Source organism: Trachurus japonicus, chromosome 12 (genome assembly GCF_045865225.1).
Source record: "Trachurus japonicus isolate A0001 chromosome 12, Traja_1.0".
Taxonomy (NCBI): domain Eukaryota; kingdom Metazoa; phylum Chordata; class Actinopteri; order Carangiformes; family Carangidae; genus Trachurus; species Trachurus japonicus.
Genome location: NC_140918.1, coordinates 1,559,891 through 1,585,774, shown reverse-complemented (window position 1 = coordinate 1,585,774; position 25,884 = coordinate 1,559,891). Strand labels below are relative to the sequence as shown.

The 25,884-nt window shown below is 41.6% G+C and overlaps 1 protein-coding gene across 4 annotated transcripts in view; it reads right to left on the bottom strand.

Moving 5' to 3' along the window:
* LOC146976771 (zinc finger MIZ domain-containing protein 2-like) overlaps positions 1–14,712 on the bottom strand; it is a 47,999-nt gene extending 33,287 nt beyond the window's left edge. Inside the window, exons 1-3 of one of the 4 annotated variants that reach the window (XM_085792546.1) lie at positions 14,229–14,712; positions 6,016–6,100; positions 1,564–1,684 (exon numbers count right to left, since the gene is read on the bottom strand). In XM_085792546.1, coding sequence (XP_085648672.1) covers positions 1,564–1,684; positions 6,016–6,065 — 171 coding nt within the window. In that variant the 5' untranslated portion in view covers positions 6,066–6,100; positions 14,229–14,712. Of the gene's footprint in view, positions 1–1,563; positions 1,685–6,015; positions 6,123–14,228 lie in introns of those variants that run through there. The other 3 variants (XM_085792545.1, XM_085792547.1, XM_085792548.1) reach the window with 3 other exon arrangements.
* Between the last annotated feature and the right edge of the window lie 11,172 nt (positions 14,713–25,884).

The window sequence follows — 25,884 nt, the reverse complement described above, 5'->3', positions numbered from 1 at the left end:
TGACAGGGACAGCTAACGGTAGCTAAGCTAACGGTAGCTAAGCTAACGGTAGCTAAGCTAACATCAGGACGTCAGCTGTTAAAACCCTCCCGTTGTGGGACACGACATGAAACTACTCCAGTTAGCTCAGTCATGTTGGAACTCAGATATCCGCTGGAGAAAATATTTTTTCATGGAGCGTTTATTGAGTCACTGAGTTATTAAAGTTAAACAGGTAGCTAACCGTTAGCCCGGCTAATCCATGATAACCATGACTAATTACAAAAATGTGCACACATAAATAGTAATGTTTGTCCAATCATTGGTTTTATAAACTTTACAAACATCAGATTAGTCTAAACGGTGATATAGTGACATGAAATATAAAGTAGACTATAAAGTCTGTCAGTGAGATGGATCAATAAGCTAAGTATAAAACATTGATAAGAGGACTCTTACTGTGAAATGTAATATAACAGTATAATATATTATCTACATCTTTGTTTATAGGAGGATGTAGATTTGTAACAGAATATATGTTACCGGTCCGGGATCTTTAAGGTTGACACCTATTTTACTGAACAATAATCAATAACAGATCAATCGTCCAATATTCCTCATGTTCATTCATACACTTGTTTGCATTGCTGCTTTTTTGTTTTTAATAATAAATGACTGATACAGACTCAGATCACATTATTAAATCAATTAGACCCGAATTAAAATGTAAATATGATGTTTTTAAATGATATAAGACATATATTTAATGTCTATTTAATCAAAACAACATACGTATCAAATTTATATATGTTGTTCATCATATTAATTTTGAATATGTTCTCTCAGACACTGTAGCTATATCATATTGACATACATAATACTATAATATATCTACATCCTATATGAGGATGTAGGTTTGTAACATATATACAAAATATATGTGACTGGTCTGGGATCTTTAAGGTTGATATCTTTATTATTACTGAATAATAATCAATAAAAAAACTGATCAATCATACAATATTCCTCATGTTTAAACATGAACACATAATTGTTTACATTGATTCCTCAAACATGTGACAAATCTCTACTGGAGACTCAACATTAAATTTAAATTTAATAATAAATAACTGATATAGACTCAGATTAGGTTATTAAACCGATTTACCCTAATTAAAATGTACATATGATGTTTTTTTAATTATATAATATGATATTTATTTAATGTATATCTGCATATTTATCACAACATACATATTCAATTTATCGTATTAATTTTTAACACTTTCCTCCACCTATTTTATATAATATTGACATGTAAAGAATATTTATGTAACATAAAATCACACATTTGTTTGGATTATAGATGAAATTGTTCCAACTTCTAATAGGTTTCATATACAGTATTTTTATTCAAATGTTTCATATGCTTTTATTTTGTAGGAACACATATATCCTTTGTAGAAATTCCACAATAAAACGACTGATTTCAAAGAGTATAAATGAATGAATGCATCTTTTTTCTCTCTGCAGCAGCAGCAGGAGGAAGAGGAAGAGGAGGAAGAGGACTGAGTCATGTGTTACCTGGCTGTGTGTGGGATTGGTCACGCCCCACACTGTGGTTACTACGGAGAGAGATCCTGGGTGCTGATTGGTCCCTGGTTGCCAGGCGACTGGGTCATTGAGGAAGGGGCTGTCGCTGCTGCTGCAGGAGGAAACAGAAACAGAGCTCGGTCGGTTACACGGACACGGACGTGGAGGCTGCCGAGCGTTTCATTCAACACATCGGGAGGCAACACCTTATTATTAGAACATTATTAGATCATTATTAGATTATTATTAGATTATTAGACCCGTTCTGAGCTGTTTTTATTCTGTCTTATGCTTCTTCTTTTTTTTTATGTTTTGTCTTCATGTAAAACACATTGAGTTGCCTTGGTATGAAATGCGCTATATAAATAAAGATGCCTTGTCTTCTGTGGAAAAACGAGGTGGTGATGTCATTGTTTGATTAAAGCAGATAACAGCGGCACGGCCGTTTCGGCTAATGCTGTGTTCAAGGCAGGCTTTTGAAACCGTAAGTTACAGCTTCAAGTCACAACTACGACTTGGTAGCGTTCCAGGTAACCCGTAGCTCGTGTTTTTACCGTCCTGTTGTCTGTGAAAGTTCCCTATAACGGCCACTCGTAACTTCCGACCCGTGAACTCGTACCAGATCGAACTGGTATGACTTCACAGGAAGGAAAAACACAAAGTACGAGTTTCCTTGAACGCACCATGAGTTAGCAGCCCCCGCCCTTGTCAGGCATCAATTGGTCCTCGTGCTACGTCACCACATTCACGCGCATCCCTTGGCTGCACACACAGCCCTTCATGCCGTTCTCTCCCCTCATTGGATAACACTTGTATCCCACAAGGAAAATTTTCTCCTCGGGTTACAGCAGAGCAGAGTGACGGAGAGACTCGTGTTTAGGCTGAAATACTTCATGTAAGTGATTGCTGACGGAAAATAGGACTATTTAGGACTCATATTAACAAAAACATTCCACTGATATCTGCTTTAACCATTCTGTTGATGTTATTACGAGGTGTCTCTTAATTTAATTACAAACCAAAGATGTATATCAATAATGAACATATATTCAGAAATGTTCAACGAATATTAAATAACTATAATTATAATTTTCATATGAGGTCTGTCACCAAAATTTATTTTCCTTTATTGATAACTTGATTTTTTTTTTCTTTTGCTTAACCATTATTATACTGTTATTATACCATTTATTTGTTATGTCTGTCCATTTCTGTATTATGTTTTATTTCTTTTAACATGTCCGAAATAAACTTAAACTAACTAACTAACTACTGTCATTTCATATAATTGTAACTTTACTGTACTGTTGCTGTTGTAACAATGTGAGCTGGAAAGACTGAAATGTTGTCGTTGCTACAACTTTAAATAAAGTTGGAGAAAAAAAAGAAAAGAAAAAGATGTTATTACAAGGAGATGCCAAGAAGTTATAACTCCATCAGCTAAACTCAAAATGTATAAACATAAAGTGGAACTCGTCACAGTGTTGACATCAAGCAGCAGATACTGTGTCACGATTGAATAAAGGTTACCTAGAAATAACAATTAATTGCTTCATAATGTCAATAAATATCCTAGAAATAACAATCAATCTCATAGTAACGTCATGTTTTCCATAAAGGTAAAAGATTACACGTGCTTTGCTTTTCATGCTTTGGATTTTTTGGGAAAGGCCAGAATGTTTCTCCACCAAGTTGTTGAAATTGGCCGTTATTTCTGGAATAGTTCTTTGCAATCAATCGTTATTTTCTTGGCGACATTACTATGAAATTGACCGTTATTTCTAGATATTATGATGCAATTACTTGTTATTTCTTGGCATTATCGCCCAATGAGCGGCCTGGCTGCAAATAAAAGGGTTACCGACGTCTCATTTAAGAGTTTAGATTTAATTATCTCCAGATTTAAAGATGTTTATGTGAACTGTTCTTTCTGTAAAAGCAGGAGGTGGAAAATAATTGTCACCTTTTTCATGAATGCTGTTACGTTATCTTGTTCTGGGTAGAAATTGGACATTTGTTTGAAACTTTAACTGGTGTAAAGCTTAAACTTAAAACAAAAAAGAAGAAGGTATAATTCTCCTTTATGATGAGGAAAGCCTAAAGGGCAAGGAAAAATGTTTGTTGAATCTTTTAATTTTTATACGGAAACTACTGCATTCGCAAATGTAAATAGTGGTATGGTATGAAAAATAAGAAAAGCAATGAAAACATTAGACGTCTATAAATCATTAAAAACCTCTGTATGATTATTATTATGGTTATTTGGAATGATTTTTCTTTTCATTTCAATTGCAGAAATAGATGTATATAATTAGATTGAATTTTGGTTTTGGTTGATGGATGAACCCAACCTCCCTCCGGTTTCACTTCCTGCTGCTGGGAATGGGAACCACCACAGCAGCATTACTGTCATTCCAGTTCAGGCTGCGTTCACACCGACCGACCGACCGGTTTCTTAAACACTTCACTGTCACACACACACACACTCACAGACACACACACAGACAAAGCAGCGAACAGCGGCTGCGTTCAATTAACAACCTGAGACGTTTCAGAAACAGGAAGAGTTAAGGAGCCGTCGATGGTCTCAGACGTTTGTAACTGAGCTGAATTCACCCACTTGACTTGTTATTGATTTCCTTCCTTCTGGTTTATTTCCACCTGTGAATCTGCAGAGCTGCTGCTTCAGCTCATAAACAGCAGGTCGACCCTCTTCTCTTCTCTCAACATGTTGATTCATCCATTATATCAGTTTATAGATTTATGTTTTACTCTATTCTAAGTCTATTCTTCCTCTCCTCCTATTGCAGATCTACATTAAAAGGGATAGGTCAACATTTTGTCAAATTGGCCCATTGCCATAACCCCTATAGTCACAGCAGTAGGTTCGTTACCTTTAATTGTCAGTGCAAGCTGTTTTTAGAACTCATAATACTCAAATACACAATCCAACAACTCCACAACGCTCTGGTGGACAAGTTGTGAGCTGCACATTCACCACGCTATGAGATAATAACACAACGTTACCACACAGAGTTGTTTTAGAGGGAAATACAGAGACGCATCAGCGGTTTTGCATGAATTTACCTCTAAGACATCTGACGTTGTCTGTTTTATGGGATGTAAACGGCCTAAACAGCCTAAGATCCGTCTGCTCCCATTCTACGCTGCAGAACTACTGCAGAACAGCAGACAGTAAAAAGAAAATCTAAACATTCATTCTGTTAGACCTAAACTACTAGAAACTAAGCCCCAGGTTGAATTTACCTGGAATTGTCCTTTAAAGCAGTGGTTCTCAAACTTTTTTACATCAAAGACCCTAAATTGACACAAATTAGACCACGGACCCCCATTGGACAACATTTTGAAGCAAACACCAGAAATACACAAATACTGTATTTGTTCTGAGACCGAAGAACATTACTTTTTTAGTCAATGTACGTTCAAATTAGATCCAATAGTGTGAATTTTTGGAAATACTTTAGAGAAATGTCTGGGAAAAAGTGTTAAGATTTCTAAAAATTAAAAGAAAAGTTAAAAATTTTCTAGAAAAAAAAGTGGAAACATTTTTCCAAAGAAAGTTTAAGAAAAAAATCTAGAAAAATAAGTAATATTTCTCAAAAAAATAAAATAAAATAAAAAAATACAATTCTCAAAAAAAGTTAATATAATAATATATATAAATATAAATATAATATATATATATATATAATAAAATAAATATAATAAAGTGATATATTTACAGAGTTTAGAGCTAAAATGAAATCAGCTTCTGACTGCTGATTTCAGCTCAGGTAGGAGGCAGGCTAACACTACCCATACACTTCCAGTGTTTGAGCTAAGTTAATTAGCGACTTTAGGTGGAGGCAGGCTAACACTACCCATACACTTCCAGTGTTTGAGCTAAGTTAATTAGCGACTTTAGGTGGAGGCAGGCTAACACTACCCATACACTTCCAGCGTTTGAGCTAAGCTAATTAGCGACTTTAGGTGGAGGCAGGCTAACACTACCCATACACTTCCAGCGTTTGAGCTAAGCTAATTAGCGACTTTAGGTGGAGGCAGGCTAACACTACCTATACACTTCCAGCGTTTGAGCTACGCTAATTACGGTGATACGGCTCTATCTCCATGGTTACTGCACGCACAGTGGAAAGGATGGTGTCTATCTGCTGGTCATGGACTCGGGAGTGAGGCAAGACACGAAAAAAAAAATGTTGGCGTATCCCTTTAAAGTGAACTACGCTCTGCAACTGATCCAGCAGAAAGTAGAAACAACTGTTCTTTGGTCTGGACCTTGAACGCATCAGCTGGCTGTCACTCAGACTGGACTTCCTGTCAGGAGGAGGAGGAGGTGAAGTGTCACATGGTTCACCTGAGGACACACTGTCACCACGGCAGCAGTGTGTGTGTGTGTGTGTGTGTGTGTGTGTGTGTGTGTACCTTTGTGGAGTGGGAGGCAGGGAGGGTTTCATGGAGTTGAGGGGGTTCATCGGACGGAGGTGGGATCATCAGATCATCCACTGTCCTGGAGGAGGAGGAGGAGGAAGGAAGAGGAGGAGGAAGAGGAGAGAAGAGGAGGAGGAGGAGGGAGGAGGAGGAGGAGGAAGAAGGAAGAGGAGGAGGAGGGAGAAGGAAGAGGAGGAGGCAGCCGCCCTGACAGGAGGAAGAGGAGGGAGAAGGAAAAGGAAGAAGAGGAGGAGGAGGACAGAGGAGAAAGAGGAGGAGGAAGAAGAAGAGGAGAGAGAAGGAAACGGAGGATGAGGAGGAGGAGGGAGGAGGAAGAGGAGGAGGAAGAGGAGAGAAAAGGAAGAAGAGGAAGGAGAAGGAAAAGAAAGAAGAGGAGGAGGGAGGGGAAAGAGTAGGAGGAAGAAGAGGAAAGAGAAGGAAAAGGAGGAGGAGGAAGAAGAGGGGGAAAAGGAAGAAGAGGAGGGAGAAGGAAAAGGAGGAGGAGGAGGAAGAAGAGGAGAGAGAAGGAAGAGGAGGAAAAGGAAGAAGAGGAGAGAGAAGGAAAAGGAAGAAGAAGAGGAGGAGGGAGGAGAAAGAGTAGGAGGAGGAGGGAGGAGAAGGGAGGAGAAAGAGGAGGAGGAAGAAGAGGAGGGAGAAGGAAAAGGAAGAAGAGGAGGATGAGGAGAAGGGAGGAGAAAGAGGAGGAGGAAGAAGAGGAGGGAGAAGGAAAAGGAAGAAGAGGAGGATGAGGAGAAGGGAGGAGAAAGAGGAGGAGGGAGAAGGAAAAGGAGGAAGAGGAGGAAAAGGAAGAAGAGGAGAGAGAAGGAAGAGGAGGAAAAGGAAGAAGAGGAGAGAGAAGGAAAAGGAAGAAGAAGAGGAGGAGGAGGGAGGAGAAAGAGGAGGGAGAAGAGGAGGAAAAAGGAAGAGAAAGAAGAGGAGGAGGGGGAGAAAGAGGAGGAGAGAGGAGAAAGAGGAGGAGGAAGAAGAGGAGGGAGAAGGAAAAGGAAGAAGAGGAGGAGAAGGAAAAGAAAGAAGAGGAGGAGGGAGAAGGAAAAGGAAGAAGAGGAGGATGAGGAGAGGAGAAAGAGGAGGAGGAAGAAGAGGAGGGAGAAGGAAAAGGAAGAAGAGGAGGAGGAGGGAGTAGAAAGAAGAGGAGGAGGAAGAAGAAGAGGAGGGAGAAGGAAAAGGAAGAAGAGGAGGGAGAAAGAGGAGAAAGAGGAAGAGGAGAGAGACAGTTACTGCACAGCAACTATTTATCATCACTGTGGCCACACAAAGACACAGACACAGAGAGAGAGAGAGAGAGAGAGAGAGAGAGAGAGAGAGAGAGAGAGAGAGAGCCCTCCCACACACACACACACACACACACTTTAATCTGAGTGTGTGTGTGTGTGCATCAAAACGTTAGCCTATCACTGACGGCTGCAGCTCTGATACCTCTCAGAGGAGGAGGAGGGAGAAGAGGAGGAGGAGGGAGAGGGAGAGGAGGAGGGAGAGGAGGAGGAGGAGGGAGAGGGAGAGGAGGAGGGAGAGGAGGAGGAGGGAGAGGAGGAGGGAGAAGAGGAGGGAGAGGAGGAGGAGGAGGAGGAGGAGGAGGGAGAGGAGCTAAATTTAGCTCAGCTGATTTCAAAAGGAATTTAAGAGAACAGAGATGTGAAGAGGCAGCACACACACACTCCTCTTTCTCTCTCTCTCTCTCTCCGTCTATCTCTATCGTTCCTCCATTTGATTCATTTACTGTGTGTTTTCTCTGGTTCCTCCTCCTCCTCCTCCTTCACCTCCTCCTCTTCCTCCCTCCTCCTCCTTTTCTTCCTCCTCCCTGTAATGATTTTCTTTATCTGATGATAGTTACCGACTGACAACATGCTAATTCTCCCACATCAGAGCTCGGCTGCAGCCTTCTCCTCCTCTTTCTCCTCCTTCTCCCTTCTTCTCCTCCTCCTCCTCCTCCTTCACCTCCTTTTCCTCCTCCTCCTCCTCCTCCTCTTCCTCCCTGTAATGATTTTCTTTATCTGATAGTTACCGACTGACTACCGTAATGCTAATTCTCCAACATCAGAGCTCGGCTGCAGCCTTCTCCTCCTCCTCCTCCTCCTCCTCCCTCCTCCTCCTTCTCCTCCTCTTCCCTTCTCCTCCTCCTCCTCCTCCTCCTCCTCCTCCTCCTCCTTCACCTCCTTTTCCTCCTCCTCCTCCTCCCTGTAATGATTTTCTTTATCTGATAGTTACCAACTGACTACCGTAATGCTAATTCTCCAACATCAGAGCTCGGCTGCAGCTTCTTCTCCTTCTCCCTCCTCCTCCTTCTCCCTCCTTCTCCCTCCTCCTCCTTCCTTCACCTCCTCCTCTCCTTCCTCCTCCTCCTCCCTCCTCCTTTTCTTCCTCCTCTTCCTCCCTGTGATGATTTTCTTTATCTGATAGTTACCGACTGACTAATGCTAATTCTCTAACATCAGAGCTCGGCTGCAGCCTCCTCCTCCTCTTTCTCCTCCTCTTCCCTCTCCTCCTCCTCCTCCTCCTCCTTCTCCTCCTCCTCCCTTCACCTCCTCTTCCTCCTCCTCCTCCTTTTCTTCCTCCTCTTCCTCCCTGTAATGATTTTCTTTATCTGATAGTTACCGACTGACTAATGCTAATTCTCCCACATCAGAGCTCGGCTGCAGCCTCCTCCCTCCTCTTTCTCCTTCTCCTCCTCCTTCACCTCCTCTTCCTCCCCCTTCCTCCTCCTTTTCCTCCTCCTTTTCTTCCTCCTCTTCCTCCCTGTAATGATTTTCTTTATCTGATAGTTACCGACTGACAACATGCTAATTCTCCCACATCAGAGCTCGGCTGCAGCCTCTTCCCTCCTCCTTCCTTCCTCTTTCTCCCTTCTCCTCCTCCCTTCTCCTCCTCCTCCTCCTCCTCCTCCCTTCTTTCTTTCTCTCTTTCCGTTTTGTGCACTTTGCAGATTTGGGTCAGACTCAGACAGCAGCAGCCTACATGTTGTATAGGAACTCGATCACATGACCGACAAATACCTGCACTGCCTCCAATCACATCGAGGCTAAAGCAGCTAAAGGAGGAGGAGGAGGAGGAGGAGAGGAGGAGGAGGGAAGAGGAGGAGGAGGAGAGAAAGAGGAGGAAGGAGGAAGGAGGGAAGAGGAGGTGTGTGAGCTGAGCTGTCTGTCTCCATCAGATGTTGCAGCACAGTTTGTACCTGCAGAGGAATCACTGACTGAGACACTCTGTTCCCTCTTTGCCTCTTCACCTCCTTTAACCTCCTCTTCTTCCTCCTCCACCTCTTCCTCCTCCTCCTCCTCTTCCTCTTTTCTAATCTCACTCCTCAAAACAAAACAAAAACTACAACTGCTGTTTATTTACATCATTATCATTTAATCTGCTGGTTATATTCTCTGTTACTTGTTTGGTCTGAAAAACTCCAACAGGAAACAATGAGAAACACAAATTGTGCAAATGGTGTGTGATAATGTAATCAATGGTATGCAAGTATTGATAATATTTCAAATCTACGAGTATTAGGGCCACATTGCGAAATAAAAAAAATCACAAACTTTGAGAATAAAGTCGTAACTGTCCGACTTTATTCTTGTAAATTTTCGACTTTATTCTCATGGGAAATGTACGACTTTATTCTCATAAATTTACAACTTTATTCTTGTAAATTTTCGACTTTATTCTCGTAAATTTTCGACTTTATTCTCGTAAATTTTCGACTTTATTCTCGTAAATTTTCGACTTTATTCTCGTAAATTTACGACTTTATTCTCATAATGCCAGACTTTTTTCTCGTAGGAAATGTACAACTTTATTCTCGTAAATCTACGACTTCATTCTCGTAAATTTACGACTTTATTCTCGTAGGAAATGTCTTTATTCTAATAAATGTACGACTTTATTCTCGTAGGAAATGTACGACTTTATTCTCATAAATTTACAACTTTATTCTTGTAAATTTTCGACTTTATTCTCATAATGTTATGACTTTTTTCTCGTAGGAAATGTACGACTTTATTCTCATAAATTTACGACTTTATTCTCGTAAATTTACGACTTTATTCTCGTAGGAAATGTACAACTTTATTCTCGTAAATCTACGACTGTATTCTCGTAAATGTACGACTTTATTCTCGTAGGAAATGTACGACTTTATTCTCATAAATTTACGACTTTATTCTCGAAGTTTGTGTTTGTGTTTTTTTTTCACATCTGAGGTTGTGTAGCTCCGATCATCAGTGTTGAAGCGTTGTGCTGCAGCTCGTTAAACGCTCATCAAACAGCAACAAACACCTCGTTACACGATTCATTAACCGACTCTGACTTCAGTTTTAATTCACAGGTGATCAATCGATCAGCTGATTAAATGATCCCACAGGTAACAGTTTGATTATTGATTATCAGCTCAGGTCTTTCTACCCTCACGACTTCTGTCCAACCTGAGGAACAAAACCAGACATGTGAGGATGTCGACTTAAATCAATAAATTTGTGTTGTTTTATCAAAGTCACATGTTTTTCAGACTTAAAAATAATCAATTTATTTATTTTAGAGAACAGGTTGTAAGTACAAGTTGTAGTCTTAAAGTGAAATGTGCCAGATATGATTTATTACTAATATTTTACACAAAAAAGGGTATAAAGCTACAGCCTTTGATTCAATATAATATAATGTATCATTAGTATTATATATAATATTTACAGTTTAATATCCTAAAGAATATTTATCAATGTAAACTCAGCAGCTCAGTCAGTTTTGTGATATTTTCTATTATATGCATTTTCAAAAGAATTGAAAAACAAACCCGATATATGGCAATACATTATATTGGCTTGAACTGATATTCAATATACAATACTGCACTATTTGAAATTGTTTTAATGATTCAATCCTTTTCTTATTTAAGTTAGTTTGGACTCACTAAACTAAACTAACTAAAATCTAAAACTATATGGACTTAACAGTTTAACATCAGAAGCTACTGTTTACTTTCATTTTTTAAATGATTTGTGATTGATCAATATATTGTTCTTTCAGAAAACACTGAGAAATCAAACTGACAAAAAAATATATATAGTTCAAACTGAGACTGATAACTAATGTAAACAATCAATTATTATTAATAATTATTAATCATTGATCAGTTGTGCAGTTTAAGGTTATAAGATATTTACAGCAGAAATAACATGAACAATTCTTTATTAATTAGTCAACCTGTTGGTTCAGCAGTTAATTGATCAGAACCACAAAGTGCTGAACCCACAGAAGCTTCACAGTCGTCAATAATCCACTAATTGAAATTTTGCCTAGTCAGCAGTTATTCTGATCAACAATTAATCATGTTATGTTTTTAATTTAAAAAATCCATTCAGTGGTTGGAGCCTCATGAACTCAACTCTTTGTCTCTGTTAAATGAAATCCTCTGGTTTTTAAACATGAAATTTCATTGGCCAATCAATTAAACAACTGGGAGAGAAATCAATTATGTAAATGACCGTTAGAAACAGCAACAGACTAAATGATTAGTCAATTATTCAATCAATAAGTTCAACTGAGAATTTTCTGCTTTTCATTTTACAGAATAAAACAACTGATCAATTCACAGAGATAATCAGCGGTAGAATAATCAATAATGAAACTAATCAGTAACAGACTTGATATTAACTATCATCAATCAATTATCATCAATTAAAAACCTCAGACAGAGGAGCAGGAAGAGGGGTCGCCCCGCCACAATAAAAGCCCAGGAGACACTGAGGTGAATCTAATTAATAAAAAGCTTTAAATGAACAACAACAGTGTGTTGACGGAGCTACAGGTGTCATCAAGTTACCATGACAACATCCTCATTGTCCACACACAATGCAGCATTGATTAGTTGATTGACTAGAAAATTAACGATGCATTCAGGTACACTTGTTGCTTTAAGATGTGCTCTCTCTTCTATTCTTTTTTTTAAAATTTAAGTTAATCTGCTGCTTCCTGCTCGTTATCCACCGTTTTTATTGAACTTTCTTTGGCAGACGGATTTCCACTGAAGATGGACGATAAAGTCAATCAATCAATCAATAATTCTGAGCATTGACTGATGAATTCGGCCATTTTTCAAATATAATTGGTTGAAACAAGCTGTATCTGATTGTATTAACTTGGGCTTCGGCCATGTTTCAAACAATATTACCAAACATTTATCAATTCAAGCTTCTTAAGAAATCAATAATTGGATAAAACAAAGCTATCTGATGGTATTGATCTGGGCTTTCGCCAGTTGTCTTAGTAAAAGACTTAGTTAGTACTTCATTATGTCGTCAGTTTGAGTTTTGTTTTCTGTTTTTATCCAGTTGTTCTTCTTTAAATCTAAATTCATGACTCAGCTTTTTCCATTTCTTCACTAGTCACTGGACTTGAGCCAGTTTCAAGCAAATAAAGTCAAATAATCTGTGTGTAGAGGGGGGAAACATGTTGGGATGAGCTGCCTTCTAATGAAAAATATTCAGCCTTTATCCAACAACTGCTGCTCACAGTGTTTAAAGGGATAGTTCACCCAAAATTAAAATTTGGCTGGGAGAAGTTTCAGAGTCCTCCGTGGCTTCTCTGAGTTACAGGGGGTCTCGGCGTAGCAGTGCATGTCAGTATAACGGTTGCAAATGGATACCAATTGTCTTCGTGACAAAAAGACACACCAAAAAACATCCAAATACCTCCATGGACGAACTGGGAAGAGGACGGACCCTGGTTCGTACAAATTTGACGAACCGGGAAGAGGAGCTTCGAGAAGCTTCCGCTACAAAACAAGATTGAAATATAGACTTATTTAATCTTTTTCGGGACAATTTTGCATTTCGGGGCTTCAATACAAGACGGACATTACAGACGAGCAGCATGGAGGTATTTGGATGTTTTTTGGTGTGTCTTTTTGTTACGAAGACAGTTGGTATCCATTTACAACTGTTATATATGTAATGTCCCTCTTGTATTGAAGCCCCGAAATGCGAAATTGTCCCGAAAAAGATTAAATAAGTCGATATTTCAAGCTTGTTTTGTAGCGGAAGCTTCTCGAAGCTCCTCTTCCCGGTTCGTCAAATTTGGACGAACCAGGGTCCGTCCTCTTCCCAGTTCGTCCATGGAGGTATTTGGATGTTTTTTGGTGTGTCTTTTTGTTACGAAGACAGTTGGTATCCATTTGCAACCGTTATATATGGACATGCACTGCTACGCCGAGACCCCCTGCAACTCAGAGAAGCCACGGAGGACTCTGAAACTTCTCCCATAGCCCTTATATTAGTCCACATGTGGCGTGTGGGTAGAGATAATGAGTGCAATTTCAATTTGGGGTGAACTACTAACTGTATCCCTTTAACTGAACCATTAATAATGAGGATAATCAGCAGATTAATTGATAATGAGAACAACTGTTGCATGGTGCTGCCTTGCCTTCTTCCCCCTGAGAGTTAGTTTGGAGCTGCAGGTAGAAAACAAAAACATGCAGAGGGAGCCACAAACAGCAGTGAAAACATCTGGAGCAGCAACAGCAGCAGCAGCAGCAGCAGCAGCAGCAACATTAATCCAGTCTCTCCAGTCTCTCCAGTCTGGTTCAGCAGGTTTTTACGACCCACCACCACCACAGCTTCCATGTAAACACTGACCCACTCTGACTCAGGCTCGGCTCTCTGGCTCTCTGGCTTTCTGGCTGCAGGCCAACACTACATGTTATTGTGCCCATGATATGTTCAGGAAGTCACGGCCAGAGGGGGAAAGAAAAAAAAACAGGCATGGCAACCTCACACACACTAACACACACAGATATTGCAACACACAACAACACCTAGCTGCTGTGCATGGAGGGAATGTACTGTAATACACAGAGATGAGCCTGTGTTATTAAACATGCATAGGAATCTCTGCCTCCCTCCTTACAAATGATGATTGGTTATTGATCTATAGATAGGTGATTGATCAGTCAGATCTATATGTTGTACATGCACCTTCCTCCTCTGCTGCTGCTGCTGCTGCTGCATCCATACAAACACAACGTGCTGCTATTTCTGCTGCTGCTGCTCACACTTGCAGCAGCAGAACAGAACAGAACAAAGCATTTCTCTACAGAGGTGTGCATGTGTATATGTGTGTGTAAATGTGTGTATGTGTGTATGAGTGTATATATGTGTGTGTATGTGTCTAAAAAAAATGCGAATAGCAGATGTTTTTCTTTCTCTTACCTGCCTCAGCTGCTGCTCAATAAACGCAGATCCTCGGTAGGAAAAGAAACCCCCAAAAAAAGAAGGGGAATAAAATAAAAACGTGGTAAAAGAAAAGGCAGCAGCAGCAGCGGCGGCTCTTGGTCCCGGGTGAAGCCGCCTGTTGTGTGTCTGTGTCGGTGTCGCAGCCTGACAGCGTTAAGTTCCCCCCTGTGTGTTGTCTTGTCTTGTTGTTGGAGCTGGTTGTGGTTGTAGAGAGAGAGACGGAGAGGCTCTTTAACCGCTGCTGCTGTTAGCTGTTAGCTCCGTTATTAGCCTCTAACGGCTAACCACCGGGCTAACTAACTAACTAACTAACTAACGTCAACTTTAGCTCGGTTTCCCGCTACAGGAACCGGACGTGTTGAGCCCGTTAGAGCCGAACCGAGCCAAGTGACTGACTGACTGACTGTCGGCTGTCTTACCGTCCCCTCTGCCCCCTCCTTCAGGCTGTCACAACCACCGTGAAGCCGCCGCCGCTGCTGCTGGTGGTGGTGCTATGTGTTAGCTGTTAGCTGTTAGCTGTTAGCTCGGCGACATTAGCCAGCGGCGGCTAACGGAGCTAACGGAGCTAACGGAGCTAGCAGCAGCAGTGTCGCAGTGCTCAGCCTCTTAACCCGCTGTTAGTTACTCTCATCTGATGCTTCTTCTCCTCTGTCTGTTCCCACATCCCAGAATAATAATAATAACAGGGAGGAAGTTCACTAACTGACTGAACACGTTGGATTGTTATTTAATGGAAACTGTTTTATATTTATAGCCTACTAACTATGAGGAGGTTAACCAGCCGACTGACTAATTAACTTCTAACTAACTAAGTAAGTAAAAGAAGACTAGTTAGTGTCAGACAGAGAGCCTCTGGCCGCGGCCATAACCTGGCGCCTCGCTGCACCTCCCTCATTGCACAATGACCCTGTAATATATTCATGAGATCACACTGAAGTCTCCACACGGAGAGAGAGAGAGTTCCTCCAGACAGACAGACAGACAGACAGACACTCCTCCTACTGACTTGACTGAGCGACTGTTTACTGACTGTTTACTAACTAACTGAATATTTACTGACTGTCTACAGAGCAGAGCAGCACCTGAGCATGATCACATGTTCCTGTGATCAGTGCATCATACAACATGTTAGATATATGATCTTCATGCACCTGCAGCTGCACAGTTACACCACTATGTTATATGTTATCTCCATATGATTCATTTGGACTGACTGTATCTCCATGATACAATGAAATGACTAAAGACCAACTGAAAATACAAAAACAAGACTAAAAACTTACTGAGAATACAAGGATAAGATTATGAATTTCCTTAAAATACAAAACCAACTCTAAAAAACCCCCCACAAAAATACAAAAACATGCTGGAAATTCAAAGAAATGAATCAAAACATTCTAAGAAATCAAGATTAAAAGACTACAAATTCACTGAAAACATTACACACAACTAAAACTTGCACATGTTTGTTCAGCACCAAACAGGAAACACTAATATAGCACAAAAAACTAAAAAAAAAAAAAAAAAACTCTATTGATGTAAAAAGGAATGTAAAAAATGTGTTTAACCAACATTTGGATGGAGAATATTGTATCTACGGTGGCCCTGAGTTGCTGCTCTCACTTCCCTAAAGAAAAGTTCACCTTTATTCAAGCCAAACTGTTGCAGGTGGATTTTTAAAGCCAAACACTGTAAGAAGAAGCCAAGTGTGTTTGGCTTCAACAACAGGTTTGATGATCCAAAAACCAGATCGGATCGAACCAAGAAGCGTTCATCATCCCAGACAGACGTGGATCATGTTTCACTGAGCGTGTGTCCAAAGTATCAGATGAACAGGGTCAGAACCTGAAGAAACAGAGCTGGGGGCTTGAATAATAATAAAGATTTATACAGATTCAATATTATATCGAGCCTGAAATACAGGAATTAAAATCAGCTGTTTCCCTGTAGAGTCGTAAAACTGTCCTAAAACGTTATGTTTGTAAGATAGTTAAAAGGAGAAACTCCAGTGAAGACACTGAGAAGGAAGTTTTTTTTTTCCGGGTTGAAATTCCTGTTTCATCTGAGCAAGGGACCGGTCAAAATAAAGCGAGGACCAGTCTGGGGACACGATAAAGCGAGGGACCAGACACAATAAAGTAGTCACAATAAAGCGAGAGACCGGTCACAATAAAGTAGTCACAATAAAGAGAGGGACCAGTCACAATAAAGTGAAGGGACCAGACACAATAAAGTAGTCACAATAAAGAGAGGGACCAGTCACAATAAAGTGAAGGGACCAGACACGATAAAGCGAGGGACCAGACACAATAAAGTAGTCACAATAAAGTGAAGGGACCAGTCACAATAAAGCGAGGGACCGGTCACGATAAAGCGAGGGAGCGGTCACAATAAAGAGAGGGGCCGGTCACAATAAAGAGAGGGACCGGTCACAATAAAGAGAGGGACCAGACACAATAAAGTGAGAGACCAGACACAATAAAGTGAGGGACCAGTCACAATAAAGTAGTCACAATAAAGCAAAGGACCGGTCACGATAAAGCGAGGGATCAGTAAAGCGAGGGACTGGTCACAATAAAGCGAGGGACCAGTCACAATAAAGAGAGAGACCAGACACAATAAAGTGAGGGACCGGTCACAATAAAGCGAAGGACTAGTCACTATAAAGCGAGGGACCGGTCACAATAAAGTGAGGGACTGGTCTGGGGGACACAATAAAGTGAGGGACCAGTCAATAAAGCGAGGGACCAGTCAATAAAGTGAGGGGCCGGTCACGATAAAGTGAGGGACTGGTCTGGGGGACACAATAAAGTGAGGGACCAGTCAATAAAGCGAGGGACCAGTCACAATAAAGAGAGAGACCAGACACAATAAAGTGAGGGACCGGTCACAATAAAGCGAAGGACTAGTCACTATAAAGCGAGGGACCGGTCACAATAAAGTGAGGGACTGGTCTGGGGGACACAATAAAGTGAGGGACCAGTCAATAAAGCGAGGGACCGGTCACGATAAAGCGAGGGACCGGTCACAATAAAGCGAGGGACCGGTCACAATAAAGCAAAGGACCGGTCACAATAAAGAGAGGGACCAGTCACGATAAAGCGAGGGATCAGTAAAGCGAGGGACCAGTCACAATAAAGTAGTCACAATAAAGCGAGGGACCGGTCACAATAAAGCGAAGGACCGGTCACAATAAAGCGAAGGACCGGTCACAATAAAGCAAAGGACCGGTCACAATAAAGAGAGGGACCAGTCACGATAAAGCGAGGGATCAGTAAAGCGAGGGACCAGTCACAATAAAGCGAGGGACCGGTCACAATAAAGCGAAGGACCGGTCACAATAAAGCGAAGGACCGGTCACAATAAAGCGAGGGACCGGTCACAATAAAGCGAGGGACCGGTCACAATAAAGCGAGGGACCGGTCACAATAAAGAGAGGGACCGGTCACAATAAAGCGAGGGACCGGTCACAATAAAGAGAGGGACCGGTCACAATAAAGCGAGGGACCGGTCACAATAAAGCGAAGGACCGGTCACAATAAAGCGAGGGACCGGTCACAATAAAGCGAAGGACCGGTCACAATAAAGCGAGGGACCGGTCACGATAAAACGAGGGACCGGTCACAACCCCAGACTGGTCCCTCGCTTTATCGTGTCCTCCAGAAACACTTCCTGTTGTGAGTTGTTTTCTGAATATGCAGCACATTTCAGTCTTTGAATGTGTTTTCTGAATTTTCAATGGTTTGACAAGTGTTTTATAAATGTTTTTACTTGTCTTTATTGTTTTTATGTCCTTTTATCATATTTTATTTAGATTTTTTTTCCTTTTCATGACTTTATTTGTTAATTATTTTCATCTCCTCACGTATCCGTCCCTTGTATTATTTCTGTTACATCATTACATCATCCGTGGTTCCTCCTGGTTTCACTGTTTCACAGGTCGTGTATTTGTCTTTATGGGTTTCTGTCACTGTTTTTCATTTTTATGTCGCTTTGTTTTTAAATTAAATAAAGGATAAATGAAGGAATCATTATTATTATTATTATTATTAATGAATATAAAGTATAAAGATACAATTATAACACAGTCAATCGAACACATTTATTCAACTCCTCCTCCTCTTTGTCTTTCTTTCATGTGTGCCGTTTTTACGTCACTTTGTAAACCTTTTGTTTTTAAAATAAATAAAGGATAAATGAAGGAATCATCATTATTATTATTATTGAATATAAACATAAAATCCTCCTCCTCTTCGTCTTTCTTTCTTTCTTTTTCTGTAGCTGAAACAACAACGAGGCAAAAAAAAAAAACCTGTTCTGATTCATTTGAAGAGGAGGATTCCTACATTTTTGCGTAGTAGCTACACCTGAATGTATAACACACACACACACACACACACACAGAGGTATAGTGTGTGCGTGTGTGTGTGTGTGTGTGTGTGTGTGTGTGTGCGTGTGCAGTCATTAGAGGTGTCTGCAGTATCTTGCCAGAGGGCAGCGCAGTGTGGAAAATAAAAAAGTCCAACAACCAGCCTGTGTTTTTCAGACCTCTGTTGCCCTGGAAACAGGTGCTGAGATTTCCCATTTCTTCATTTTTCTCTCCACACACACACTATCCATATCACCTCCCCTCCTCCTCCTCCTCCTCCTCCTCCTCCTCCTCCTCCTCCTCGACACTCCACTCTGCTGCTGCTGCTTTCTGCTTCTTCCTCCCCCACGACCTGCCGCATAGTACAATCACACACACACACACACACACACACACACAGAGTCCCAGTGTACTGCAGCAGTCATTTTACAATGTCACAGGACAGAGGAGGAGGAGGAGAAGGAGAAGCTGAGAGGAGGTGCAGCGTTGACCCCGCACTGACTCCCAATCAGGAGGAAGAGGAGGAAGAAGGAGGGGGGAGAAAGAGGAGGAAGGAAGAGGAGGAGGAGGAGGAAGGGGAGGAGGAGGAAGGAGGAAGAAAGAGGAGGAAGAGGAGGAGGGAGAGGAGGGAAAAGGAGGAAGAAGAGGGAGGAAGAGGAGGAGGAGGGAGGAGGAGGTGGAGGAGGAAGAGGAAGAAGAAGGAAGAGGAGGAGGAAGATGAAGAGGAAGAAGGAGGAAGAGGAGGAGGAGGAAGGAAGAGGGAGGAGGAGGAGGAAGAGAAAGAGGACGAGGAAGGAGGAAAAGGAGGAGGAGGAAGAGATGGAGGAGGAAGAGGAAGGAGGAGGGAGGAGGAAGAGGAAGAGGAGGGAGGAAGAAGGAGGAGGAGGAAAAGGAGGAAGGTAGAGGAGGAAGAGGAAGAAGAGGAGGTGGGGGAAGAGGAGGAGGGAAGAGGAGGGAGGAGGAAGAAGAGGAAGAGGATGAGGAGGAAGGGGAGGAGGGAGGAGAAGGAGGAGGAGGAAGAGGGAGGAGGAGGAGGAGGAAGAAGAGGAGGAGGAGGAGGAAGGAGGAAGAGGAGGAGTAGGAAGAGGAAGAGGAGGAGGAAGAGGGAGGAAGAGGAGGAAGGAAGAGGAGGGAGGAGGAGGAAGGAAGAGGAAGGAGGGAGGAGGAGGAGGAAGAGGAAGGAGGGAGGAAGAGGAGGAGGAGGAGGAGGAGGAAGGAGGGAAGAAGGAGAAGGAAGAGGAGGGAGAGGAAGGAGGGAAGAAGAGGAGGAGGGAGGAAGAGGAGGAGGAGGAAGAGAAGGAGGGAGGAGAAGGAGGAGGAAGAGGAGGAGGAGGAAGAGGAGGAGGAGGAAGAAGAGGATGAAGGAGGAGGAGGAGGAGGAAGAGGAGGAGGAAGAGGAGGAGGAGGAAGGAGGAGGACGAGGACGAGGTGGGAGAAAGAGGAAGAGGAAGCAGGAGGAGGAGGGAGGAGGAGGAAGAGGAGAAGGAGGGAAGAGGAGGAGGGAGGAGGAGGAGGAAGAAGAGGGAGGAAGAAGAGGAAGGAGGAGGGAAGAAGAAGAGGAGGAGAAGGGAGGAGGTGGGAGGAAGAGGGAGGAGGGAGGAGGAGAAGGGAGGAAGAGGAGCAGGAGAAAGAGGAAGGAAGAGGAGGAAGAGGAGGAGGGAGAAGGAGGAAGAGGAGGAGGGAGAAGGAGGAAGAGGAGGAGGAGAGAAGGAGGAGGAGGAGCGAGGAAGAAGGAGGAGGGAGGTGGGGGAGTAGGAGGAAGGAGGAAGAGGAGAAAGGAGGAGGAGGAAGAGGAAGGAAGAGGAGTAAGAGGAGGAGGGAGGAAGAAGAGGAGGAGGAAGAGGAGGAAGAGGAGGAGAAAGAGGAGGAGGAGGAGGAGAAAGAAGAGGGAGGAAGAGGAAGAGGAGGAGGTGGAAGAGGAGGAGGAAGAGGAGGGGGAGGAGGAAGGAAAAGAAGGAGGAGGAGGAGGAAGAGGAGGGAGAGGAAGGAGGGAAGAAGAAGAAGAGGGAGGGAGGAGGAAGAGAAGGAGAGAGGAGGAAGAGCAGGAAGAAGAGGAGGGAGGAGGAAGTGGAGGAAGAAGAGGAGGAGGAAGAAGGAAGAGGAGGAAGAGGAGGAAGAGGAGGAGGAGGAGGAAGGAGGAGGAGGAGGAGGAGGAAGAGGAGGAAGAAGAGGAGGAGGAAGGAGAAGGAAGAAGAGAAGGAGGAGGAAGAGGAGAAGAAAGAGGAGTAAAGACTTCTCTCTCTCTCTCAGATTGTAGAATGAGCTTCATCTTCATCTGCTGCTTCTGATGGAGGCAACAAGGTTAAAGAGAGGGGACATGGTGTGTGTGTGTGTGTGTGTGTGTGTGTGTGTGGCAGATGGTTCTCCATATTGCTACACACACACACACACACACACACACACACACACACACACACACACACACACAGACACACACACACACACCGTGCAGTGCAGCAGCAGCAGCGTGTGTGTCTGTGTGTGCGTGTCCTTTTTAAGTCATCCTCCTCTTGTTTCTGGTGCATTCCTGTGTAGTGACTTCTCTCTGGCACACGCACAACATTCCTGACGCACAACAACACACACACACACACAGAGACACACACACACACACCACACACACGTGGGGTTGTCAGGATCATGATGTCATTCACCTCGTCTATTTAAACACACATCTGATGACAATCAAGAGTCAATCTGATAAAGGAACGTGTGAAACGCGCTGTTCGCCCCTTCTGTTTTCACTTTTGATAATAAATCTTGTCTATCCTACGCTCGCTCTAGTGTGGACTGGAAGTTTAATCTTTACTGTGATTGATCCTGCCCCAGCTGGCACCTAGAAGAAGCACTTAAAGGGATAGTTCAACATTTTGGCAAATTGGCCCATTGCCATAATTGCTATAGTCATAGCAGTAGGTTCGTTACCTTTAATTGTAGGTGTAAGCTATTTTTAGAACAGTGGAGCAGAGCCGTGAGCTGCTCAGAGCTACACTACGGAGGCTAAGGGAATTTCTTGGTTTCCCTCATTAAACTCATCAAATACAAAATCCCAAAACTCCACAGCGCTTTTGTAGACAAGTTGTGAGCTGCACAACCACCACGCTATGAGATAATGACGGAACGATACGAAACGGAGCCGTTTTCGAGGTAAATTCATACAAAACCGCTGATGCGCGTTGCGTTCAGGGACAGTTTTTCAGCAAGCAGTCTCCGTATTTACCCTGTATTTACCTCGAAAACGGCTCCGTTTCGTATCGTTCCGTCATTATCTCATAGCGTGGTGGTTGTGCAGGTCACAACTTGTCTACAAAAGCGCTGTGGAGTTTTGGGATGTTGTATTTGATGAGTTTAATGAGGGAAACCAAGAAATTCCCTTAGCCTCCATAGCGTAACTTAGCTCTGAGCAGCCAGCTGCTGCGCTCCGCCGTACTGAAAATAGCTTACACCTACAATTAAAGGTAATGAACCTACTGCTATGACTATAGCGATTATGGCAATGGGCCAATTTGCCAAAATGTTGAACTATCCCTTTAAAGCAGAAGTAGGCCTAATGGTGCGTTCATAACAACTCGGAGGTCGGGATTCCCAACTTGGAAATTTCCGACTTCCGACATCATTGCGTTCACGCTGCAGGAACTCGGGAGAAAAACAACATGGCTACCTGAAGGAAGTTTGGCGTATTGTGACTCATCGCTGAATATGAAAAATCACTGCAGCAGTAAATGATGTTTATTCTGGAGGAGAGGAGACGCTGCAGATGAGTGCACATATAATGTTACAGCCTTGATAACAGTTAAACCTTATTTCATCACATACGAGGAAACACAATTTCACACCGTACAACAACAATCACAGCTAAATATAAACGTATTTCATACAGGCTACTGCAATAATACACAACAATATGCATTCAAACCTCAACAAATAACTTCAAATGTCTAAATTCTAACCGTTTACACTACAAAAACTCAAAATCTTACCAAGAATATTTGTCTTATTTCTAGTCAAAATATCATTTCTAGTCAAAACAAATCTCATTCTACTTAAAATCAGACTCATCACATAAAAAGCAGCTTGTTTTTAGACACTTTTGACTTTTTCAAGCAGATTTTCACTTGAACTTTATTTCTGTCACATAGAGGACCACAATTTCACACCATACAACAATCACAGCTTAATATAAACGTATTTCATATCGGCTACTGCAGTAATACACAAAAATATGCATTAAAACCTCAACAAATAAATAAAAATGTCTAGATTCTAACTGTTTAAGACGAGGGCATGACGCCATGTTTTGATGTTGTCGTGACGTCAAGTCGGAAAGTCGGGGCTCTGATATGAAACCCGAGTTTCCCACCTGTAATTTCCGAGTTCGACGCCGTTCAATTCATTTTTTACAACTCGGAGCTCGTTTTTTTCCGACTTCCGAGTCGTCTTGAACGCAGCATTAAGCGATCCGGTGGTTTTGGCTAATGCTGCGTTCCAGGCAGGCTTTTGAAACCGTAAATTACAGCTTCAAGTCACGACTTAAGACTTTGTAGCGTTCCAGGCAACCCACTCGTGTTTCTCCGACCTGTTTTACCTGTGAAAGTCACTATAACGGCCACTCGTAACTTCTGACCCGTGAACTCGTACCAGATCGAACTGGTACCACTTCACAGGTCGGAAAAACACGAGTTACGAGTTGCCTTGAACGCACCATAACAGTCCTCGTCCCTACGTCACCACATTCAGGCGCATCCCTTGGCTGCACACACAGAGAGGACTGCCCCTTTATGCCGTTCTCTCTCCTCATTGGATAAAGGTTGTAGGATACAAGGAAAGTTTTCTCCTGGGCTCAGAGCAGAGCAGAGTGACTGACAGACCCGTGTTTCAGACCAAACACTCTATAGAAGTGATTGCTGTCGGAAGATACAACTATTTAAGACTTAGATTAACACAAATATATCACTTACTTCTGCTTTAATTGCTGTGCACGGGACTTACAAACTTTATTATAAAAGGTATATGACCTGAGAGTCTCCAGTTAACAGTGGGGACTCTCTAGTCCAGTGGTTCTCAACGTGGGGTCTTTGAGAGATCTGAAGGGGATCCCCAATTTATTTCTTGAAAATTTACCACTTGTTTCTGGAAGTTTTTTTTTTTTTTTTTTTTTAGAAATTTTACCACTTTTTCTAGATCTTTTTTTTTACTTTCTTATTTTGAACATTTTTTTTATGAGAAATTTTACCACTTTTTTCTAGAAGTTTTTTTTTTTTTTAATTTTACCACTTTTTCTAGATTTTTTTTAAAACTTATTTGTTTTAGAAATTTTACCACTTTTTTCTAGAAAATTTTTACTTTTGTATTTTTATTTTGAACATTTTTTACGAGAAATTTTACCACTTTTTTAAAGAAAATGTTTATTTATTTTTATTTTTTTACTTTTTTTTTTGAGAATTTTTACCACTTCTTCCTAGAAATGTTTAAATGTTTTTGGAGAAATTGGACCACTTTTTTCCAGAAATTTCTCTATAATATTTCCAAAAAGTCACGCCATTGGCCCTAATTTAAATTTATAAAAAAGTAATGTTCCTCAGTCTCAGAACAAATATTTGTGTATTTCTGGTGTTTACTTCTACTTCTACACACACACACACACACACACACACATGACTGTCATCACAGTAACACATGATGGTGTCGCCCTGCAGCTACACTGACTCCTCCTCCTTCTCCTCCTCCTACTTCTCCTCCTTCTTGTCTTTCTCTACTTCTTCTTCCCTTTCCTCCACCTCCTTCTCTTTTTCCTCTTCCTCCTTCTTCTCCTCCTCCTCCTCTTTTTCCTCCCACTTCTCCCCCCCTCCTCTTCTTCCTCCTTTTTCTCTTCCTCTTCCTCCTTTCCCTCCTCTTCTATTCCCTCCTTCTCTTCTCCTCTTCCTACTCTTCTTCCTCCTTCCCCTCTTCCTTTTCCTCCTCCTTCTCTTTCCTCTTCCTATACTCTTCTTCCTCCCCCCTCCTCCCTCTCCTCCTCCTCCTTCTTCCTCCTCCTGCTGGTAGTGAATCTTTTCACCACTGATTGATTCACTAATCGTCTCTCTGATTAACTGATTGATCGTCCACAGAGTTTTTGCTGCTTCATTGAAGAAAAGAGATGAAACTCTCCCTGCTGCTTTGATCCAGCAGCTGCAGAGACAGGTGCACTGCAAAAACCTATACTCTTACCAAGAATATTTGTCTCATTTCTAGTCAAAACAAATCTCATTCTACTTAAAATAAGACTCATCACATTAAAAGCAGCTTGTTTTTAGACACTTTTTACTTCTTTCAAGCAGATGTTCACTTGAAATAAGTAGAAAAATCTGATAGTGGAGCAAGTTTTTCTTTCTTATTACAAGCACAAAAAACAAGCTTTCACTGGCAGATTTTTCTACTTATTTCAAGTGAAAATTTGTTTGAAACAAGTGAAAATGATCTAAAAACAAGTTAATTTTTAGGTGATGAGTCTTATTTTAAGTGGAAAGAGATTAGTTTTGACTAGAAATGAGACATTTTGACAAGAAATAAGACAAATATTCTTGGAGAGATGTAGAGTTTTTGCAGTGCATGGTGACATCATCACAGAGACAGGTGGTGACATCATCACATCTCTGACATCTGGACACAGCTGGACTGGAGCCACTTACTATAAGTACAAGTACTGTAGCTACTGCAGTATTTTCATTTAGATGTACACAGTCCAACAGTTCAACCAGCAGAAACACAGAGGAGAGGAGGAAGTAAAACACAGTAGCCTACTTGAGTATAATAATTAATAGTAGTAATAGTAGCAAATACTATTAGTAGTTGTATAGTAGTATTATTGGTATCAATAGTAGTATCAGCAGCAGCAGTAGTAGTAGTAGTAGTAGTAGTAGTAGTAGTACTATATCAGTATTATTATAAACCAGTAGTTGACTCAGTGACTTGGTCTCTGGCGCCACCTGCTGGTCACTGAGGTGAACTGACTCTGCTGCTGCTCTGTCACTGCACAAGATTAAAATAATAATAATAATCATTATTATTATAGAATCAAATATATTATTAATGTTTAATAAGTGAATTCATTTTGATTTGTAGTCATATTATAATTTAATTGACCATTAAACAATAATGTATTTATAATAAAAAGAGTCTTTGACCGTAGAGAACAACTCAGTCTGAGTGAGAACGAGTTCATTTAGACCAAATGTCCTTCAGATTAACTCTAGTTGAACTTTAACATTCATATTTTAGATTTTC